The 17116-nt window shown below is 34.1% G+C and overlaps 2 protein-coding genes and 1 long non-coding RNA gene across 5 annotated transcripts in view; 2 read left to right on the top strand and 1 right to left on the bottom strand.

Moving 5' to 3' along the window:
* Nucleotides 1-1064, top strand: part of LOC116345279 — a 1368-nt gene extending 304 nt beyond the window's left edge. Inside the window, exon 2 of the long non-coding RNA XR_004201493.1 lies at nucleotides 671-1064. This is a non-coding gene — a long non-coding RNA (uncharacterized LOC116345279). The remainder of the gene's footprint in view (nucleotides 1-670) is intronic.
* A 1133-nt stretch (nucleotides 1065-2197) lies between these two features.
* Nucleotides 2198-14468, top strand: LOC116344968. 3 transcript variants are annotated; one of them, XM_031773854.1, is made up of 11 exons: nucleotides 2198-2516; nucleotides 4476-4600; nucleotides 4664-4738; nucleotides 4823-4917; nucleotides 5113-5856; nucleotides 5921-7713; nucleotides 7806-8228; nucleotides 8302-8475; nucleotides 8574-9164; nucleotides 9231-10488; nucleotides 10584-14468. In XM_031773854.1, the coding sequence occupies exons 5-11, from the start codon at nucleotides 5211-5213 to the stop codon at nucleotides 13637-13639; spliced, it is 7941 nt and encodes a 2646-aa protein (XP_031629714.1). In that variant the 5' UTR covers nucleotides 2198-2516; nucleotides 4476-4600; nucleotides 4664-4738; nucleotides 4823-4917; nucleotides 5113-5210; the 3' UTR covers nucleotides 13640-14468. The 3 variants fall into 3 exon arrangements, with proteins under 3 accessions (XP_031629714.1, XP_031629715.1, XP_031629713.1); XM_031773855.1 differs by having other exon boundaries at nucleotides 4664-4917; nucleotides 5113-5487; nucleotides 5548-5856; XM_031773853.1 differs by having other exon boundaries at nucleotides 4664-4917.
* Nucleotides 14469-15502: 1034 nt separating this feature from the next.
* Nucleotides 15503-17007, bottom strand: LOC116345070 (lipase 3-like). The gene is made up of 5 exons (XM_031774117.1): nucleotides 16851-17007; nucleotides 16526-16767; nucleotides 16134-16440; nucleotides 15928-16068; nucleotides 15503-15859 (listed from the first exon to the last, which is right to left on the bottom strand). The coding sequence occupies exons 1-5, from the start codon at nucleotides 17004-17006 to the stop codon at nucleotides 15503-15505; spliced, it is 1203 nt and encodes a 400-aa protein (XP_031629977.1). The 5' UTR covers nucleotide 17007.
* Nucleotides 17008-17116: the final 109 nt, after the last annotated feature.

Raw genomic sequence — 17116 nt, 5'->3', positions numbered from 1 at the left:
GTATATGTTTGAATTTTCGAATCAACAATATATAATTGAATTTCATTTGATGAAGTAAACTATGTGTCAAAATTATTTTTTAAAAATCTTTTTTAGGCCGCATTCAAAACGAAAAAAAAAAACAATAAATTGGCCGATACCATTCTAATCTAGTAGTCGCAGTAAGCTCGTTATTTGTATATCTTACCTAAATACCTTACTGCTATCTTAATATTGTGGAATTCTTGTCTTAGTATATCTATATTATTACTAGTATGAGAATTTTTCAATCTTACTATAGTATATACATATTGCAGCAGGCTCGGCGAGTTTTGAATTATATACAGTGTTTTGTTGTTGTTAACCTGTGAGAGAGAATTTTTTTTTATTAACCAGTGAGGATCGAACTCGCGACTGCTAGATTACAACACCTGCACGCTATCACTTAGCTGTATCGGCCGGTGAATGTTTATGCGCTATTTGTATTTTTGAATTATTGACCGTGAAATTCAACAAATTCATAAAAATACATAATTTCTATCGCTTTATCCCTGCTGAAATACATTTTTTATTGAAAAAAAAAACCTTTTTCCATTTGGCATTCGACTATTTGTTTACATTGAATAGAAAAAAAGTAAAAAAATCGAAAACATAGTCAACATTTCGTCTTTTGCATTACAAAAATTGACAGTGTACACAGACAATGCTTGAGTGTGTATGAACGTGAGATCAAATTTGTCACAATATGGTGTACTCATTCTGTATCATCAACAGCATTGATGTACACCGTAAATTTTCACTAGGCTGTATAGCATATAGGAATGTCACACGCACACAAATGTCTACCAACAGTTGTCTGATGTCACACGCACACAAATGTCTACTAAGAGTTGTCTGTCATAGTGTGCGCTCCAGCTGTCCATCAACTAACATGTGATCAACGCAATACCGTAGAGTGAGTGAGAAGAGTATAATGTTGTTATGTTATTGCATTCATGCTTACATTGTTTATAGAACGTTTCATCTCGGAATATATATATTTTTTTTAAATAAATTACGATTACAATTGCAATTCCAAAGTACAATATGAGTTTTTTATATGACCATTTCATTTTTTATTCCAGATATTTTTTTTTTTTTGTGAGTAAGTATTTGAAACAAAAATGCTACAGAAAAAATCTTTTTATCCGCACAAAATAGGTTGCAAACCAAACAAATTGTACGTCAACTGCCGTTTTATTTTCTTTCCCAATTCAATTTATTTCAAATATGAAGTGTTTTATTTCCAGAAAATATTTCTCTATGGAGTGTATTCATTTATGAATGTTTTGAATTTCTGTTTTTATAATTGATTTCAAAAATATCGCGTCTCATCTGCATAATCGGACAATTTTTGGAAACGCGGCGAAAACCAGCATACTAGAATATGGCAGCTGTTTAGCCCAAAATGTTATTTGTTTTTATTTGAGTAAAAAGAATATGCGGGCTTTCGACCGATTCCTCAATTCGCCAGTTTTTTTTATGTGAATCAAATCGAAATATTAATTTAAATCAAAGAGATTCAAAATTCAAGTCAAACTCAAAGAAATTAACTTAAACATGACCATTCTTCGAATAATTAATATATCTATATTGTAAATTCGAAAAAGAAAATCAAATAAAATCATATTTTCACGTTGTTTGCATCCATAGTTGATTGAATTTCATTTTGGGGACGAATAGAATAAAAACTTTTTTTTATTTCGAGAGTTCTAGGCTGATGAATGCAAAAAAAAACAACTTAATCAATTGCTGGACACTATTTTGATGCATGCGTATCTTTCCATTTTAACAATGTTTCATAAACAAATGTTACATTATTATTACATACACTCAAATATTAAGAAGAACATTCTAATTTGTATTCCGAGAATACGCGAAAAGAGATTTTTTTTTTTCGTTTTTTCGATAAATATGGTATTTAGTAAATATACTATTTACGCATAAAATACATTTTTTTTAATTTTAAAATGTTGTGCAAATTGATGAGAAACTCTACTCCACTCTACTACAATATTTTCAATAGCGAAAGCATCGGTGCGATAATGCAGATTCTGTACACATGGTCTGTCATTGTGAGACGCGGCGAAAAAACAACGTACTTGAATATGGCAGCTGCCATATACGAAAACGGAAACATACGAATTCATCCGAAGTCAAGTCACATTAAATAATAAGAAAATATGGTATATTCATCGATGGATAAGCAAAAAATAATTCATGAAAAATAGTAAAAAGTGTTATTTTCCATTCGATTTTCGTCAACAAAAACATTTTTTGCATTGCAAATGAATTACAGTGACTGTATTTGTTTGAGATTTGTATTGATTTAAATTCGAGAAAAAAGCAAAATTGTAATTTGAGTTTTTCGTCGACATAAAGCAATAGGCACGAAAAAAGGCTGGCGAGCGAGAGAAAAAAAAATCGAAGCGAAACAAGCACAGCAACATCGAATTGAGTAGTCAAACATTTAAGTGTGAGCAAGACAACAAATAAGTGTGAGTTTGTAAAATATATGTGTGCGTGCGTGTTGTCTCAATATACTACTAAAATAGTCTACGGAAACAAGAAAATGAAGTAGGAATCGAAACAACAGCATTTATATTCTGAATACCACTTTGAAAACCATAATGAACCAAAAAAATGAGAATTATTTCCATATCGAATAAATCGAATAGGCGAACATTTTGGTGTGAGCATTTTTAAGTCAACAATGCTATTTTGATTACTGAAACGAGAAATAATATCAATGATTGCTTTGATTCGAAACGTGTAAACGCGGGAAAAGAGCAAAAAAAAAAGAAGCACAGTGTAACAATCGTAATATTTGTTATTTTGGCTTCAATGGAGAATCTACAGCATTTAATATCCAAATTAAATGTCGTATTTAGAGTTTTAAAACAGTAATAAAAGTGTGTGTAATTTCATTATATTGAAGAAAAACAGACAACGACAACGTGTTTATTATTAAACAAACAGCTCGACAGCAAACGCTATCCATTTTTTTCTCTGTCTCTTCTATGTGCATCGATTCCACGGAATTTCAGCACAGGAAATGTGAAATGATAAAATTATTGTTTCGCAGCGATAAAGAACAATAAATTGCCCGTTCAGTTTTGTGTATATTATTCATTTGCATTTATGCAATAGCAATAAAAACAATTGTGATGAAATCCCGGTTTGTTTGGAATTTTCGGCATAAACTTGCTTGACCTGCAAGCTACTTTTGCACGTGTTCAGCATGGAGTTTTTTTTTCTCTGTTCGCATTCAATGTATCCATGTGTGTTTGTGTTTGTATTTAATGTTTTGAATACAAAAAAGTGCACTAGTCATTCGTAAATTATACAATCGATCCAATTTCGATTTTAATGAATTATGAATAATTTTGCAAATATAGCATAAACACAAAACAATTGTATTCGTTACATTTCGAGGAAAATGTGAGTTTTACTGAAATACGAATAAACCTCAATATTGATCGATGTAATTCGACAATACAAGAATTCATGTGAAAATTTGGTGATTTGAATGTTTTATTTTGGAAAAAAGAACCATTTCGTGCACATTTGCACAGCAAACAATTTCATTCTTCAATGAAATCAAACGATAAACGCATTGTAGTGATTTTCTGTTGTACATGTGCGCTTCGCTTGGTATACTCGTGTACATGTTGTGTGTATTTGTGAATATAAACGCACACAAACAAAACAATGGAATGTTGAGACGCAATATTTTAGTTCAAAAAATATCATCAACATTGAAGCGATATGAAGTAATAGCAATATGTTGTGACGATTTTTTTTCTCCTTTTCTTTTGCCTCAAAGCAGGAATGGCTATTTTAGTACTGTTTGTTTGTTATTGCGTGTGAGAATGTTTCATTTTTTGCTCCGCGTGAAATTTTTGGGCGCGAAAATAATTTTTTTGTGGAAATTTTGATAATTTCAGTGAATTATCTAAACAAAATTAAATATTTTTTTTTATTTTCAAAATCTTTTGACGCATGATTGATTATGTTGTAAAAACAATAAAATGTCTTTGTTTACCAAATGACATATTTTATGAATCTATTCAGCGTCAAATTAATTTAAATTTTATTGCTTTCCAAAGCTGAACGGTTAAAATCTGAAACACCATTTCAAAGTCATTCGAAACATACGTCAGATACTGTGATTCATAATGTCAATTCAAGTCTCGTGCAAAATGTAAACAGAAAGAGGTTGTGTCGAACGGAGAAGACGATAAAATAGTTGTGGTATTTCAAGAGAAATATGTCTGTTGATAAAACGGTTTCATTATGCTTCGCATTCCATTCAATGTGCTCAATCCTGAATGTTTGCATTTTTACAAAATATTTTGAATATTCAATAACTAGTATTGGGATCAATTTATTTATGTTTATGATTATTGATCGTATACAAAACCTTTAACCAAAACAATTTTTTTCTATACTTTCAGATCAAGAACAAAAGTCAATTTAATGTGCTTTGAAAAATAAATCGCAACATTGCAATTTGAAAAAGCTATACTACTTTTCCCGCTAGCTGATAATAAAAAAAATCGCTGAAAAATAATATTTTAAGGTGAATACCAATGTTTAGAGTGTGATTTTTTCGTATATATTCATGAATTTTTATGTTATACAGATATTATATGAACTTTGAAGCTTTACGAACGCGCATTATATTTATTCGTTTACGTAAAAAGGATAAAGAATGAACGTAAGTCATACTGAAGGTACCCAAATGGATCACACTTTTACCTTCGTTTGATTTTCAACTAATTTTCTTATTTGGCTGGTGCAGAATACCACTTCTTGCCAGTTTGAATAAAGAGAAAGTTCATAACAAACACCAAAAGAGAATTTCAACGCCAACTTTTGCATCGTAAAATTTATAAAGTAAGTAATTTTTTACTGTGTTTCTAAAAAACTTTGCAGTGAAACTAAAATTTTGAAAAATATTTTCTTTTTTCTTTTTAAATATAATAAAATAACAAAGTCACCGTAACATTTAAAAGAAAAAGAATAAATGTTGAAAAAATGATGAATTTAAATAACGCAATTTGGTTTGATGTTTATTTTGATTTTCTTTAGTTGTACACTTCTTCAATAAACATAGTGAATGCATATCGCTGAGGTCTTAAAGATTTTCATAAAGGATACTGATTTGTGAACAACTTTTTTTTTGGAAAATGGACCATAACGAAGATTTAATTGTCGATGATATTTGCATTGAAAATACGCACCATTCATCCGAAACGACAAAAGATGAGGACGAAGAGGAAGACAATGCAACAGATGAACCTTCTGAATTGATACCAACCACAATGTTAACACCACCGCCAACCGGTGAACCGTTATTAAATGGTTCATCACGGAGTAGCACAAGTGGAAATGACATACAGCAAGATTTCACAGTCGATGAACTAATACAACAATCTCCGGTTTTATCACATCACACCGACGAAGGTAATTCAAATCAAAGTACGAATAGTGATTCGGTTGATACAAAGTTGATTATAAACGAAGGTTCGATCGACTCGAGTGATATAAGCAATACAGTTGATGATAAAATGCTTAAAATATCGACCGATGTTCATGGAGATGACGATGTTCAATGTGAAACGACATTTCTACCCGTGGTCGAAACAAATCAAATCGAGGAAACATTTGAAGTTGAGAACCAAATTTCCGACCAAGTGATATTAAATGCCGAATGTTCTTCAATAGAGGATGTGAAAGAGAACGAAACGTTACCTCCGTGCAACAATGCTGATGTGAATTCAAGGCCTGAACCACTTGAGCAAGATGCGGCTGCATCACTTGAGCATGAACAAGGTAAATTATCAACATTTCGATGAAATTTATTCAATTTTTAATAATTTTCTTTTATCATTTTTAGATCACACAGAAAAAATCACATGTCGAACGGAAAACCATCAGTTTCACGATGATGTGGAAGAGTGTATGAATGTGCCATCAGAATCGATGAACGGCGTTGCATGTGAAAATAATGAACAAACAACGAGCCATCAATTAGCAAATGAAATAAATGCCGAACACAGGCAACATAAACGAAAACGCTCCGACTCCGATACGGATCCGTATGAAACGGCGCAAAAACAAATGAAATTGAACAATCAAACAAATAGTATAGTATTAATTGATAATCAAATAGCTGTAGATGATTCATTATCGAATTGCACGGTTAATCCCAATCAAATAACCGACAATTGTGATAATTTTATCAATTCCGTTGTTCAAACAAACCATAATTTACCAATGGTGCTTGCGAAATCACAAGAGAATGCCGATGAAAATTTTGACAGTGAGCTACCGCACGATGAACTATTGTCCATGACCAAAGATAAAAACATCAATGAATTTGGGCATATTTATATGAACGGTCATACAGCCACCAAAGTCGATACAATTTCAACAATTGAAGCACCACAAGCAGAGTACAAGCAACACGAACAGCCACAACAACAATTGAAATGCAACTCAATATACGATCTAGACGACAATATTCAATCACATGCATTAACACCGAAAATGAGTAGTCCGTTAGTGACGTTGCCGAATGAAATTCCATCATGTGATAATAGTGAACAACCGGGGCAAGATATACTCACCGAAAAGGTGAAAGAACACTTTCAAGACGATTGTATGGTGGAACATTTTTCAAAAACAACGGTACCGCTTGATACCTACAATATTACAACAAATCCAGCACAAATGCCCTGCAATTATGATAAAATATCGAATACAACGCTGAACAACATGAATAATATAAGTATTAGTGATAGTAGCACTGCATTTATTGGGTGCATGCCTGGTGGTAGAAAATCAACGACGAATGTGTCAATTAATGTGGCCAATGAAATGATAATCCAGCCCAGCCGAACAATTACGCCGTCTCATACACAATCGGACGACGCAAAGAAAGTAAATACTCATATTCGCATTCGACGACAAGTGTTTCTCTGTTCGGCGTGCGGTACCTACTATGAAAAATGGAATCTTTTTTATCATATTCGTGAGGTGCACAATAAATTCATTTGTTTGTTTGAAAATTGTTTGGGCATTTTTCCAAATGCCGAACGTTTGGTTAACCATTTGGAATCGAAGCATGTTCATAAGCCATTTGTTTATGAGCATAAAGATGATCTGTTGCGATCGTTGCGCAATCAATGTTTTCTCATGTGTTGCGTTTGTGAGCATATATTCACTGAAAACGATGATGTTACAGCACATTCGTGCGAAACATTCATGAAACCGTGTTCGGTTTGTGGACTCAAATTTATTCACAAAAGCAATTGTAGCGCTCTTATTTCAAGTAAATCATCTAAGCATAAACATAAACGTGCCGCCATTGCATTAAATCCAATTCAACCGGTGATGCCAAGTTCGGTGCAAAGCAATAGTATAAATAATATTTCACAACAAACGTTCCTACGCAATGCACTATTGGGTCAAGAACCACGAACCAATCACTATGCTGATTATCAAAGTTCACCGGGCGTTGCACAAATCCCAATGTTTGATCACAGACTGAATAGTTTACTTCCACCACACCATCTTCATCATCAAACACAATCACAACCACCACCACCACCACCACCACAACAACAACCAGTTCAGATGGCACCGATGACAACAACAATGAATGGAAATATTTCACATTCACCTCTGGTAAATTTGAATTTTTTTTGTATTGAAACACCTTCATTTTTCTCGACAAATGAATCAATTTTGACACAATTTGCTTTCACTTCACAATACAGGCATCGAAATTGTACATAGGACCCAATGAATCGCTCACTAACTTCTATAATCCAAATGTATTGCCAAATAATAACGCAAACATCTATCAAACCAACCATGTGCCGTATCAAAATTTGCCGAATGGACAATATGTGCATAGTAGTCAATTGGATACAAGATATTCAACACCAAATACAAATTTCGGCACTGGTTTGAATGTTCCGACCAAATCCGATTTGGACTTCGAAAAAAGGCCGGTGTCGGTTGGAAAAACTGTTAATCAAAATCAAAGTAATAGCAACAGTGAAAGTAGCTCAGACAGCGATGATACAAACAACGATAGTGATTCGAGCAGTGCCGATTCAGATGCAGAAAATGAAAACAAGGAAAATGGCCCGAAACGTGTAATCAAGCCATTCCGAATAAATTTGAACAATACCAAGGTAAACATTTGCTGATTTCATCATGAATATTCAACATTTATTTAATATTTTAATGCTCGCATTATTTCGATAGAACAATATCCAGACGGGTAAACAATTATCTTATGTCGATGAACAAAATGATAGCCCAAATGAAGGTGATAGCTTCGAAAATGACAACAATTTAACAAACGATCTGAACGATAATAAATGTCATCCGAACATGTCAGATATAACCAACATACAAATGCAACTAGACAGCATTCAGGTATGGAAATGTGCACAAACCCCCGTCCACAAAAAAATAAATCAAATATCAAATACAAACATTTTTTGGAATATATTTTTTTCTCTAAATTCTTACAGCAACAAATGCATGCAATGCAGAGAACCGAAGAATCACAAACATCATTGAAAGTACCAAAACTAAAACTTAAGCTATCGCAACCGTTTCAAAATCCTGTTGAATCTGAGCAATCGTCAACTGAAAGTGATAGCGACAGCGAAAATGAAAATGATGACGACGAAAATGTGTCAAATGAGCATGGCAATACATCGAATGATGTTAATTTGAATGAAACAGTATTGGAATTGGAGCAATCATCATCAGTTGTACAGCCGAATGCCGACGTACACCATTATTCATATAATGTAAATGAAAGCACATCAAACACCAACCGCATTGCCAACAGCTATGATGATGGTTTGAACGAAAGCATAAACGAAAGTGGTTCATCGGGCAAAAATACATCGATCGAGTTAGATGAGAATATCGAATCTGTCAAAAATAATGAATATCCAGCATTACAGGAAGTACCAACACCGATGCATAGCGCCGATCTGAGCCACTTGAATGAAATGCAAATTTCACCCGAAATTCAATCGATACAGGAACAAATAACAGACATGAGACAAACAAATGTTGCTCAGGATGTAAATAACATAACAAATATAAATGTAAGATTATTAAAACACACATTTTTCCGATCGAATTTCTCATTAAAATTCATTTGATTTTTCTAGGAAAACTATTATTCGACATTGGAACATAATCAAAATGTAATGACTCCACCCGATAGCATTTTGGACGGTCAAGCCGGAGTTGAAAATGAAAATCATACCGGAGCTGCTGCAAATGCACCAGATGTGAACGAAGAAAATCAAGAGCAAGTCAATGTTGATATTGATGTTGATGCCGATGTTCCGGAGACTATGGAAGATAAACGTCCAATAACTGAATTCATATTGGATCAACCGTTGGATTGTATTCCAATCACAAGTTTCCTTCAGAAATGTTTACAATTCACCTATCCAAGTTGTTTGTATTGTAATCATGCACGATCGATTGCAGTTAGTGGTGTTAGTCTTGCCGAGCATTTAATTGGAGAACATCGATTCAGTGCGACGGTAGACAGCATTACCGCAGAAGAGCTGTCGCCCGAAACAATTGAGCAAAAAATTACGACCGGCCTGGATGAATTGGCCGATACGTGTTTCAACATGGATACATATGATAGTCAAAATGTCGATCCAAACTATCAATATGTGAAACAATTTGAATGTTTCCAATGCCGTTTTTATAGTCCAATTTACAAAGATCTTTATTTACACAATCGGAAAATGCATTTGAGATCGGCGCTTATTTGTTTAATGTGTCGATCGAATTTTTACAGTTATAGCGAGCTCGTATGTCACATGTGTCCGGGTGCTCAAACCAAATTGATTCCCATCGATTTAAAATTTCGTTGTGTTTTGTGCAATTTAGGCGATATACCGTCAGCCTTTCGTTTAATGGTGCATTTGCGTAAGAAGCATTCGGCATGCGATGTTTGCCTCGAAGAATGCAGCGATCAAAGTAAATTATCGTGTCATGTATGGAAACATAAATTACATCATCTATGCTATCGATGTAATATTACGTATCGCAATAAAGCCGATATAACACGGCATTTATTCTGGAAGCATGGCACCGAAAGTGTCATGTGCAAACGATGTCTTGAAAAGAAATGGCCGCACGTTTATCATTTCTGTGTTCCGCCCGCATCATTCAAATGTGAAATATGTAATTTAACCTTTTCAAAAGCACTTGCGCTCAAAGTGCATAAACGTTTACATGAACCGGAAAGCATTTCTTATGCATGCACGCTTGACGATTGTGATCAGAAATTTGTGTCGAAGAAGCTTCAGATTAAGCATATTTCGCTACACTATATGCCCGAACTTCCTCCACCATCTGAAGAGAAGCTGTTCAACGAAGAAGTCGAAATTGTCTCACTAAGAGGTAAAATAACAATTAAATTGATTAAATTAAAATCAAAATAGCTAATATGTACTTAAATTTGGATTATTATTTTATTTTTTGCATTTTGTTTCCAGATTCATCACAAGGTGTTTCTTCGCGAATTAATTCACCTTCGAATTCGCCGAGTAGAAATTCAACGAAAGAAATTGAACAAGAAGCTCCAATTGATGCGGTTATTAGTGTCATTGAGCATGATGCACGGGAACGAGAAGAAAAGGAAAAGTTGCTTAAACAAGGAACGTCAAATGATCGAAACGAATTGTCGGGCGAACGTCAAAATCAAAAGAATAAATCGAGAAAATTGAAAAAGAATCGTTCCGATTTTAGTGATTTGTTGAATTTACCAACCGTTAATTTATCGGAAAGTGATAGCAGTGAAGATTCTGATGCTGAGAGCAATGCACCACAAGATCCATCTGCTGAAAATTCAAGACATTCACTGTCTTCATTACCAGCTCTGCCGCATGAAATTCCAACAACGAAATTGAAAACCGCTGCCGATGACGATGACGACAAAGCTGTGATGCTCGAGGCTGATATATGGGAAAACTTTAAAACTTATCAAGCCAATCAAATGCAAGACAAAACATTGGAGCATGCCGATGAAGATCGATTAGTTGCTGAGAATCCGGTATTGTTACATGTTAGCCAGTCCGATCATGATTATCCGATGATGTATAAGCCGCTCGTAAAGAAATCAAAAGTATCGAATGTCGAACATATACCATCGTTTGCACCAATTATTGAGGAAAATGAAAAGGGTGAAATAAAAATTACATTGGTTGCACCCGAACCACAACCGGCCACCACAAATTTGGATACACAATCATCGGCATCGTTGCCAGTCCAGTCAACTGTAACCATTACCGACGGTGAAGTATTACCAAATGCTGAAAGCGAAAATGTTGTCGAACATACAGACCAAAAAGTAAGCCCCGGCAAGGAGTTGAAGAAAGAGAAAAAAGCCGACGAAAGTGATTCGTCTTCGGATTCAAGTGACTCGGATTCAAGTTGTTCATGTGGATCGAATTGTAGTTGCAGCTCAAGCAGTAGTTCATCAAGTAGTTCTAGCTCTGATTCTGGCAGCGATAGCTCAAGTTCAGCGGAAGGAAAACGTAAAAAAGTGCTGACAAAAACTCGAAAGACACCCGAACGTATGACAACAACACCGGAAAGAAAATCACCAACAAATTTCGATGCTGAACCAAAGTTGGAAGTGAATGAAGATCAACCAAAACAAGAAGTATCCACTGAAGAAGATCCAGCGATCAATTTGAAATCGACAATTGATGAAAATGATGCTGAAGGACAACGTGACGAATCTGAAACGATTGACGTTGGAAAGCCATCTGATATGGAAGTTGTGGACGTTGTTACAACATCGAATGATCTAAAAGTCATGACACAACCAAACATCTATACAATGATAGTTGAATCGGATTTAGAAACAACGGAATCCGAAACAGACGAAGAGTTCTACGATGAGCATCCACAAAAGCTTGCAATTCAAATGTTGGCAGAAAAACGACAACAATTGATGTTGCAAACATTAAATCCGGTCAATGGCATGCCATATATGAGCACAACAAGTCGTCCATCGACTCCATTACTGCCCGAAGAACAGCTGGCCAGAGTGCAAAAAACGAAGACCAAAAAACGACGTCGAACTCATAAAAATTCGCGTTCACCACAGAAACAAGCAAATATTTTAAGACCCAATCCGTATGAATGTCATCAAATTTCACAAAATACAATATTACCCGTCCAATCCCCAATGGAATCAACGACAATGGCGTTAACATCATCGCTAACAACAATATCGGAAACAATAAGTCCATTCATCACATCACAAATTGACGCACCACCACATATGATCAATTCAAATTTGAATATATTACAACCAATCGCAACGGCAACACCAATCGATTCACTTCCCAATAATAATATTCCGGCCACTCTACCACCACATAAACAACATTTAATGCGATTGAGCACAAGCAGTTGTTCGGATGCCGATAATCCGCTAAAACGATCAAAACGTCGCCGAATACCAAATAAATTTTATGGCTATACCAGCGATGAAGAGAGTATGTCAACAGCAAGCACACTCAATACAAGCTATCAAAATCCATTCAAACCAACACCACCGCCAAATCTAACATGGAGCAAAGAAGATTTGCCGAAACCATCATCGAAAAACAATCGAACTGGAACATTGAAAAATATTTTGCGACTATCTAAAACGGGAACAAAAACACCAAATCAACGCAAAATACCGTTGAAAGGAACACCAAAATCGACACCTGGCACCAAAAATCGTACATTGGCAAAGATAAAAGAAAAAATGCGAATGTCATCATCAACACCAACGATTCCAAAAATTATAATTCGCGGTATTCCACGGCCGCCGAATCAGACAAAATATTCAACACCCAATCATTCGAACAATGCAATACGGGTTCCACCAGTTATGTCATCACCAAAATTAAATTCGGATCAATACGATGATCAGACATCGGACAGTGACTCGGATGGACAATTACACATTAGTCAAACATCATCACGAATCAACTTTAATAAATCGATTGCTGGCGATAATGATATGGATAAGTCAATCAAGACCGGATCGCAAACACATCAGATGCCCTTCATTCGACCAGATCATACGCTTTTACCACCAAAACGATTTTCATTATCTCCATCACCGCCACCACAATCATCTGCACCGCACACACCATTCGTTTTAAGCCAACAACATTCACAAAATGAACAATTATCATCGCATCTATTAATGTCTTCAATGCAACAGCAGCCCATATTCAATGGCATTCAACATAAATCGAAACAAGAAAGTGCAAGAAATGATAGTAATTTATATTGTTACTGCCGTCGACCATACGACGAGATGTCAGAAATGATCGCTTGCGATGCTCAAAACTGTTCAATCGAATGGTTTCACTTTGAATGCGTCGGTATTAAAGCGACTGACATCAATCCACAAGACAAATGGTTCTGTCCGCAATGTCGTCAAGCACGTAACACAACACATAATAACTATTTGACATCAAATAATGTACTAAACAATACAAATTCGAATCACTATACACCGAAATCATTAGATTTGGTTTAGATATGAATTCCATCAAAATACATCAGGTATGAAGTATGAAGAAGCAAAAAAAAACCACCACTACTGGTTCTGTGATAAAACATCGATCGTATCGTAGCGTAACAAATCTGCCGCAGCTTAAATATGGAAGAATATTGTTTTTGTCATGACATGATATTCACCCTCATGTTTTATGACAAATAATAACAAAAGTGTAGAGTTTATTTGATCGGAGTAATGTATGCAGCAGCACTACCCAAAATTACATTCATCAAATCGTCACTCACTCATATATTTGCATTAAAAAAAAATCAATTTCAAGGCATATGAAGTAATACTTGAAGAAATTTCGAACTTCGAGAATTTTCGAAAGATTACTATACAATTTCAATAATAAAATCATTTTGTTTTTTTTAGACACAATTTTACCACATTGTGAAAATGGTTCAATAATATAATTTTCATAATTTCAATAATAATATGCGACATGAATGTTTATTATAATGAATAATTTGACAATTTGTTTTAAATTCACGAAAAAAGTAACAAATTTAATGCATTTCGATTGATTAAAGTCATCAATTTTAAGCGGATTTAATACAAGACACATTTCTTGGATATTCAAAAAAAAAAACTCAAGAAATTCTTTCATTTTTCAACAGTAAACAAGTATTTACTTAACAAAAAAAATATGTCTCTTTTCGCTATTCAACATTAAACAAAAAATTTCATAAAATTTTCTAAAAATGGAGTGCTGGTGAATTGAAACACATTCAGCTACATATTCAATCTCTAAATCATAAACAAAATAATATTGCTGATAAAAAAAAAAATAGAAAATACCGAAACGCCAAATGCGAAATAAACGAATGGAGTTTGGTTTAAATCACTTGATCTAATGCAAAAATAAAAACAATAACAACAACAAAACATGAAGCGCATATATCAAGCGATATATTTTTTTAAATATCTTTACAATTGGGTTTGTATCCCAGTAATATTAGCTCATCTAAGATCTCCTTAATCACGGTTGACTTTCATTAAAATTTCAATTTAAGCTCAATAGCATTCAGGGTTTAGTTCGCAACAAATAAGCAAGGAAATTTCTTTCAAAATACTATGTAAATAAAACTATTAGTGATACCCTAAATAATAAATAAATAAATAATTTCAAATGTACAACGCAGTAGTTTTCTTTTCTCTTCTTAGAAAAGGCATAAACTTTTAGCTCAAACGGCTGAAAACGGTGTGGTGACATTACGCTCTTTTCCTAAAGAACCAATGTTCCATGCAAAAAATTTACCGTATTTTTTTCAGAAGAATTCAACCGGACCCACATTTTTTACCAGAAAACGGCAAGTTCCAAATTATTTGGATTGAAAAAAGTCAGTCAGAGATTGTTGTTGGACAAAGGAAATGTGAAGAAAATATTAATAAGAACAAAAATACTAGTAAGTGATTGCTCGAAATCGCTACGGCAAGGCAAATTTAGTGGCTCACTTATGATGACATCTGACAATAAAAAATGTATTTAAATTTTTTAAGGGAAAATTGTAATGAATTTGTACATATACATACATTGCTTTCAGGGCCGTGGCCAGAACTGATTTTCTGAGGGCACTCATGATTTCCTTCAAGTTGACATTTTTTGCTTTATTTCGATAGAAAAATGACTTTATTTCGTGATATTGATTCTGGCTGTCGCTTGTTTCATATAATGAATTGTACGGAAATGCAATTCTTACCGTAAATAAAAAAATATTTTTTTTTTCAATTTTTTCATCATTGTATATTTTATTATCTTTTTCAGTTTGACAATAATGACAATAGAATGTTAAAGCTTCTTCTATTTTCACTATGTTATTAGACTGTCTTTTGAAAATGTTATTGATGTTCATTAAAAAATGACATAATATTTGAGTAAACCAATTCAGCCGCTTGGATTCCCCAGATAAAATCGTAATGATTAAACTTCGTTTGGTTTACAAATTGAACACGAGCCAGACAATTGTTTAACTTTGGAATTAATTTTGCCACATCTTTTGGATCGCCTAGTATATCATTAGGTGAATAATGCAGTGAGATTGGGGCCCGAATTTGCGACAAATTGAAATCTGGTGGTACTGTCGAGCCTCGCATATATTCTCCAAAATAGTTATGACGTATTTCTGAACCGTAATGAAGTATTTGATTTAATGAAGTACCACTTGGTAAATGACAGAAAAAATTCGCCATCATTGTCTTGTGAAATGGAATAAAAGAAGAAACATTAAGAAAAAAACGAGAATAGTGAACATAATTTAAATTACGTGATTAACTTGTCCTTGACTCGGGCCAAAAATTATATAAGATAACTTTTCGCATAGTGGTTGAAAACTAGCGCCACAAAATGTGGCAAATAATTCAGTGAGAATACCTTTTGGCAGCAGTTCTGTATTGGAAAATCTTACCTAAAAATATTTTCGAAATTAAAAGTAAACACTTGAGGCATTCACGGGTATCTAATGGTAGTTACTAAAAATTTGTGAAAAGATTCCAGTGTTTGATAGAAAGCTCCAGCATATTTTATGTATCCGACTGGTGCCATAAGGCTCGCCGCACGAACGTAATCATTATACTCAGGCCGATCTGATAAAAGGGTCATCATAGATGTAGTGCCCATCGAAAAGGCCACAACATTCACTTTCGTCTGTTTGGTCTCTTTAATAACATAATCAAACACGGCTGGATAATCATAAATGGCTATCACGTACCATGAAAAGTTCCAGAATCGTTTATCATTTGGAGTTAGTGTGATATGACTTCGTGAATAAGAATTGCCCCTCGAGTTCGATAATTAGATAGATAAAAAAAAACGTCAGTAATATAAGATAAATAAAGTTATATAATATAAATTATAATATATACCTTGAGTTAGATAAGAAAACGTCATAGCCGGCATCCGCCAAAATATATGCCAATGATTGACTCGGAACGTTCATGCAATAATCATCAGATGATGCTAGCAAACCATGATGTAAAACTACTACTTTATCCTTGTCTGGTGATCGGTTCTTTGAATTGCATCGAAAAATCGTCAAATTGTATCCATCTTCGGTGATGACATTATGTTCCTCTGCACGGTAACCATTATATTCAATCAATTCATTCTGCAAAATAAGTGCAAAAATGTGGAATTCGATTCGACTCATCGAGCAGCAGGGTTCCTTAGTTTTGGATAGAGATATTTTACGGTTCTTAATTTGCACAATTTTCTTGTTAGTGGATCCTGGAAGGTCTTCAGGAAATCAACCGATTTTAGATTAAATTTTGATTGAATCACTACAATTTGGCACACAATCAAAATATCACAAATGCTAATAAAGCGCTCAATTTTCGCGTGAAACATCTTTACTTTCGAAACTTTTGAAAATGTTGAAATTTGCTACTTTGTGGATTCCTATTTAAACGCAAATCGCGCCCTTTACACATTTAAAAATGTTACATGTGCCAATATAA

This window comes from Contarinia nasturtii, unplaced genomic scaffold (genome assembly GCF_009176525.2).
Source record: "Contarinia nasturtii isolate CC-2019 unplaced genomic scaffold, AAFC_CNas_1.1 Cnas_scaffold_1240, whole genome shotgun sequence".
Lineage (NCBI taxonomy): Eukaryota > Metazoa > Arthropoda > Insecta > Diptera > Cecidomyiidae > Contarinia > Contarinia nasturtii.
This window is presented reverse-complemented; position numbering and strand designations above follow the sequence as displayed.

What these genes read in the sequence shown, in the direction of transcription:
- LOC116345070 (XM_031774117.1), bottom strand. Translation starts at nt 17,006, where the DNA reads ATGTTTCACGCGAAAATTGAGCGCTTTATTAGCATTTGTGATATTTTG. An exon ending in GTTTTCTTATCTAACTCAAG is followed by an intron (nt 16,441 to 16,525) that starts GTATATATTATA and finishes ATCGAACTCGAG; the next exon opens with GGGCAATTCTTATTCACGAA. An exon ending in GTCAAGGACAAGTTAATCAC is followed by an intron (nt 15,860 to 15,927) that starts GTAATTTAAATT and finishes CCATTTCACAAG; the next exon opens with ACAATGATGGCGAATTTTTT.
- LOC116344968 (XM_031773854.1), top strand. Translation starts at nt 5,211, where the DNA reads ATGGACCATAACGAAGATTTAATTGTCGATGATATTTGCATTGAAAAT. An exon ending in ATAACATAACAAATATAAAT is followed by an intron (nt 9,165 to 9,230) that starts GTAAGATTATTA and finishes TGATTTTTCTAG; the next exon opens with GAAAACTATTATTCGACATT. An exon ending in CGAAATTGTCTCACTAAGAG is followed by an intron (nt 10,489 to 10,583) that starts GTAAAATAACAA and finishes TTTTGTTTCCAG; the next exon opens with ATTCATCACAAGGTGTTTCT.